Source organism: Camarhynchus parvulus, chromosome 7, assembly GCF_901933205.1.
Source record: "Camarhynchus parvulus chromosome 7, STF_HiC, whole genome shotgun sequence".
Classification (NCBI taxonomy): Eukaryota; Metazoa; Chordata; class Aves; order Passeriformes; family Thraupidae; genus Camarhynchus; species Camarhynchus parvulus.
Window position 1 is genome coordinate 34,151,475 of NC_044577.1, and position 6,000 is coordinate 34,157,474.

Here is a 6,000-nt window from a genome sequence, read left to right on the forward strand (position 1 = left end):
CAGCAGTTTAATCCCTTTGAATTCAGCAGACTTCCTTCTACAGTGGTGTCAGAAAGAAAAAAATCACGCCATGTGTCTTTTCATAGGCAGGTGAGCTTCTGTAGTGTGATGGAAATGAGAAGATGAATGTCAGAAAGTGGGCCAAATTCTTTTCTCCATTAAACAAGCATGAGTGAGAGTAGGATTTTTCTGTAGGAACTGAAGCTGACAGCATGTCAACCAGCACTCATTCAGCTGGGAGGGCTGGGAGAGATTATTTAAAGTTGTCAGCTCCTTCCATGCCTGGCTTTTGGCAACTCTTCTTGTCCCTTTCCACTGTATACTCTTTATACATGCTGTTTTAAATTAAGAAACTCAAGTGAGGAAACGAAAAGGTAAACTTTAAGAAAATAATGCAGAAACAAATGTTTTGACCTATTTTATTTTAACTTTAAATCTACTAGATAGGGCACTAACAGGTCCTGTGGTGTGCCCTGACCAATGCCCTGTTGCTGTTACTTGCTTCATTCCTCTGCTTACCTTGGCAACCAAAACCACCCAGAACTACAGTTTGATTCCATGAAACTGGAACAGAACAAATAATTGATAACAAATGAGATTTGCTTCCCTCTCATCTCAGTCTTCTGCTAATAACTGGCAGAAGGCAAGGCTGAAATGCAGATGAGCCAGCCCTGAGTGCTGTGTGAATACTCAGGGTGAGCAATACATCATCTGGAAAGGTTTTCATAGGTGCTTACATCATGGACATTTTTAAAAGTCTGCCAGCAGGAATCTGCTCTGTGGAGTTAAACTACTACAGTTTGATGCCTCGGTCTGTGCATTTTCACAGGGATGTTCCCTATGTCCAGCCCCTAAGCCCATTGCCCTGCTGCCATTTTTCTCCTTTCTGCCACTAATTTTGTTAGCACAAGCTTTGAGGACATCTGAAGGAATAAACTGCCTGTTTAATTAGCCACTGTCTAATTATTATAGATATCCTGAGTAATAAAATCCCAACAATATGTAAAAGGATAAGCCAAGGTGATTATTTCCCAGCTTGCGGAGCAGAATCCCCAACCAGCAGAGAAAAGCACTATTTGCTTTTTAAGCATTTCTACTTCCAAAATGTCACAGATACTTGATAAACTCGATGCAGAGAGTATGGCAGGATGGTTTCTGAAAGACAAGGAGCTGGTTAACACTGACTCTTGTGCTGGGATCCCTTCTCCAGCCCATTAAAGCAGAGATAATAGTATAGTGATCTGAAAAAAGTGAAAATACCATGCAAGTGCTGTGTAGCCTTCAGGATTTCACTCTGTTCAGCTCCTTACCAAGCAGCATCACTCCAGCTGTAATGACCTTAACAGCACAGCTCTGAGCTAACATTTCCCAGGAGGCTTTGTGGATGGTCCACAGTGAAGGAAGACTAGGTGTACGTGGGCGAAGGCACAAAAGGACAACTCTAACAGCATTCTCTGAGCTGATCCAAAGCTTATTAAAGACAACAGGGATATTTCCTCGGGTGCTCACAGGTGCTGGATTAGGCTCTGCTTTCCTCATTTTAAAACAATCCCTCACTCAGCTCCATTGCTACCTGTTGCAGAGGTGCAGCTCTGACACTCAGAAGATCTGCAAACCCCATGCATGAGGGGCAGGATAAACACCTTCAGCTTCTGCCTACTAATCATCTCAATGAATTCTTAAAAAAAGATAAAAAATCCTTTGAGCAAATCAGCGTTTTGCCTACAGGGCTTGTGCACACATTTTCAACCTGTACTATTGTATATCAGTATTTTTTGCATGCCTTGGCTCTGTGTTCAGGAGCTGGGGATCCATGTGGGAGAAGATCCATGTGAATGCAACCATTAGCTGAGCTTGAAGCATTGGGAAATGCCAAGGTAAACATTTAAGGGCTGCTTTCCCTTTGAAGCCCCCATGCCTAACTCTACGATACTATTGACTCAAGAAGTAATGCTGAACACTGGAAGTGTTCAGTCAGCATTTTAAACTATTATGAGCTACCTTCTGAACCATTGCCAAGTTAATAGACAATGAAAGATAATGAGCTTGAAATTGGGTGTTAAATTGCATTTTTGGTTCTCTCCTTTTTTTTTTTTTTTCCTTGAGGTTTAACTGTTTCCTGCAGAAACAACATCATCTTTGATGTATCATTATGTAAATGCCTATTTTTAGGTCACAAAAAAAGTCAAGGCGTGGGCTAAGCCCTCGCTGCTCTTGTTATGTGTGTGCAGGAAGGGGGAAGAGAGGCAGACGAGACACAGCAAGACCCAGCACTTTCTGGTCCCCAGAGGGAGGGAGGGAGGTGGAGGCATGAGGTTGGGTCTGTTGGCAGCAGGAGACTCCAAATTAAGGAGGAGATTACTCGACCTGCTCATTAACAGTGAGGCTGGACGGAGGAGGGAACGCTCCAAGAACCGCGTTTGTGTCGCACGGGTTAACACGAGGAGTATTTCCATGCGCCCCCAAGCCTTTAAGGACTTTCAGCTGAATTCAGGGGTTTTCACGAGCTGAAATACCTCTGTTGTGCAGGGCTGATGTGTATCCAACCTCCAACCTGCCCACGGCAGAGCCAGGACAGTAAAAGTCAAAAACCGCTATAAATGGGCAAAGCAGCGTGCAAAAAGCTGCAGTTCTTCTTCTGAAAGCAGCATCGTGTAGTAACGGCTCTCCACTGGAATAATGTAAAATTTAGTGCTTCATCTACATTCAAATTAAAAAAAAAGAAAAGCACGACTCCCATCAGGGTAAATACACCATTTAAAACCATGAAAGTCGGCCTAGCATTGAACACTTGAGCAAAACCTGAATGGAGAGTTTGCCACCGAACCTGGACTTTCTCTGCAGAAATAACTGCAAAAAAGGGGACATGATAGATACCAGTAAATTATGCTCCCAATAAACTTTAATGCTCAACGCACTTTATAAAGCAAAGAATTAAAATAATCGTAATTATGAAAATCACTCAAATCATTCCAGAGCCAAAGAAATCTTACCTGATACCTGTCACCTGCATTTTTTGAAGATTAAATTAGGATAGGAAGGTAGGCTTATCCTCATTAGTATAATTGTAGGATCTTTCTTTTATTTTCCTTTTAAACTAATGAGTTTCATTAATCCAGGTTCATTTTTATAAGCCTCTTGGGTCCAAATGTAAAGGACAGTCATTTTAGAAAACAGTAAATTAAAAAAAACATGTAGCATGCATTAAGTGCACGTATTTCATAAGTCCTAGGTTAATACAACTGGCATCTAGTTTAATTAATCCTTGTTAGTGTAACGACTAATATCCCTCCCTAGCATGTTTCCTTTAAACATTAGTATGTTAATTAAATGTTGTTTTTTTAAGGGTTTTTTTTTCCCTTTGTACTTCAATATGGCATTATATCATCTAAAACTATTCCAAACAACTACCTTATAGAGATGTCTCCTTACAATATCTGGTCTCTTGCAGAAATTCTGAAGCCTTTTAAAAAGCTGTTCAGGTGTAGAATACAGATATTCAGCTGCAGGAAAAACAGATACATTTTTAATGAAACAAAAACCTCAAAGCACACACTCGATATTAGTCACTTTACTAATTAAAAATGCATATTGCTCTGTGCCGCCTCGTGTTTTACATTATTTAAGCATGATTTTATAAGGTTACCTCAGCTCACAAGGATGTTTAATGCTAAATAAGACTGTGTAGTTGTGCTGTTTAGACATCTCCTTTGGGTGATTAAAATACATTATTCTAATGTAACACAATGCATATGTGATACATTTAGTGATGAGATTTTTTGAAGAACTGGTACTACATTAGTGTGTATCCTGTACTGCAGTTGCATACTATTAAGTATTAAATTGTTTAAATAATTTGGTGTGATTTTCAGGCCTGGCTTTTTTTTTTTTCCCTCTTCTCTGTATCAAAAAAAAAAAATCTGCAAACCATTGCAGCATCAGTGACCTTCTAACAAAAATCTATCATTACGGGATGTGTATGCTAACAATGAAGAATGCTATTTCAAAACTTGCTTTTTTGTTATCTTAAAAGAACAGATGGCAAATATAAACTTCGTCTAATGTATTAAAACACATAAAATTTGCCTTAACACTAACATGTTGGCTTGCCAAATAAACAATTGCTTTCACTCAAGTTTATTCCCAAACTTTGGGTTTTAGCAGGAATCACGTTATTACATTTCAGCAGAAGGAATAGGCAACAAAGCAGCTACCTGGGAATATCTCTGGGTACACCAAGGCTTTGGGACACAGCGGGTAACAGCCACAATGCACAGCCTCGATCCTGAGGATTAGAAATCACAAATACACAAAAATAGACATTAGTCAGCCAAAAAAATTATTTCCATGCAAGAGCCTTGAGGTTGCCTGCATGCAGCAAGAGGGAAACATTTTTTTTTTTCTTCAGCAGCATAATCCTTCTAAATGCCAAAGTTGCTCTTTTTAAAGAAAATTTTATTGATCATATGAATTACATAGAACAGAACAGCGAGCATATGTTTTGTTCGCTGAATAAATCAAAGCGCAGCTCTGCATTTTTTTGTTTTTTAAATACTGTTTAACACATTTTATAATCAGCAGACAGACACATGTAACAACATGGTGAAGTATGGACGGCTTTGCTTAATAATGCTGCTGGAAAACAAGGGGCACGTTGGCTACACCAGGGTGTGGTGCAGACACACACACCACCCTCACCTGGCACAGCAGATATTCCCCTCAGACTTCCAGACTCCAAAGGTTACAGCTAAATATAACCCAGGAACAACTTGCAGCATGCTCCAGGCTGGGATATTTCAGCTTATTCACATGCTTTGGATAATTTCCTTTATTTTTCGGGACATAAACTGTTGTATTTTTTAATAACCGCTGATGGAATCCCTTTGCCAAAGCGCGCGAAGCTTTGTACTTGCTTTTTTTGTTCCCAAGGAACATTTCACATATCTCCCAAACATCAAACCCAAATATTTTAGAATTGCACCGCCGTGGCGCAAAGTTTTCCAGTAGCAGAGCTGTCCCTCCTGGAATTCAGGTATTAACAGCTGAATGGGTTAAAGGCATCCAGGTTGCAGTTTATTTTTTTCACATAATGACCACTGATCTGACACAAGGTCCCTCCAAAGATACAACTGTAATTTCTGTTGGCCAGAAATTACACAGTGAAATTCAAAACACTTCTTAAAATATGTTTATTTTATGAGAGGCTTTGAATTTCCTCCAACATGTTGACCATACGAGGGCTTTATTTTTAACTTCAGCTTTCCTCATTCCCCAGAATAAAAAAAAAAAAAATCTGAAATCTTGTCAACGTTCACCTTTTCTATTTTCAGTGACAACCCAAAGGCTTTTGCTACCTCCATGCGAATGGCAGGTTTGGTACTTTATTACAGGTACCCTGAAAGGACTCTGTTTCCTTTAGATCTACTCAATTTTAAACAGGAAAAAAAAAAGAAAATAAAGAATAACATATTCAGCTTTCATGCTAGAAAACTATGCATATCCACAAACCCCAAAGACACATTTCTCTGCAAATGCTTTTGCTAAGAAATGACTGCTGGTTTTTTTCATAAACTTTTAAAATTTGTAATTTATGTTTTTTTTTTTTAAATAACATATGCACTTCAGATTGCATTTTAAACATTAACAACAATTTCAAAGTGTACATCGTCTAGCACTATATTTTTTACCAAAGGGAAATGTTTCTGATGTGTGATTTAATTGATGATTTCAGTTCTTAAATATTGTGTCATATGTCAAAGCAAATAGATTTTTAAAGTTTTCTTTAATCTAGGAGAAAAAAAAAGAGTGAAACTGTGGACATTTCAGTAATAGCTCAGATCACTAAGTTATGTTAAAATATTTGCTTTTTAATCATATCGTCTGCATGGAAAAAAAAAAAAGAACAGCTCCCTAAAACAAAATTGCAGGCCAAGATGGGATCTGAGTCATCGTTTGAGTATGAAATTTCCCCTTTCAACAAACCTCTACCAGGATCATGAA

General features: G+C 38.6%; 1 protein-coding gene across 1 annotated transcript in view; it reads right to left on the reverse strand.

Annotated features, from left to right (window-relative positions):
- Positions 1–6,000, reverse strand: part of GTDC1 (glycosyltransferase like domain containing 1) — a 169,754-nt gene that overhangs the window by 4,677 nt on the left and 159,077 nt on the right. The window contains 2 exon segments of the mRNA XM_030952793.1: positions 3,412–3,503; positions 4,215–4,285. Of these exon segments, the coding sequence (XP_030808653.1) occupies positions 3,412–3,503; positions 4,215–4,285 (163 nt within the window).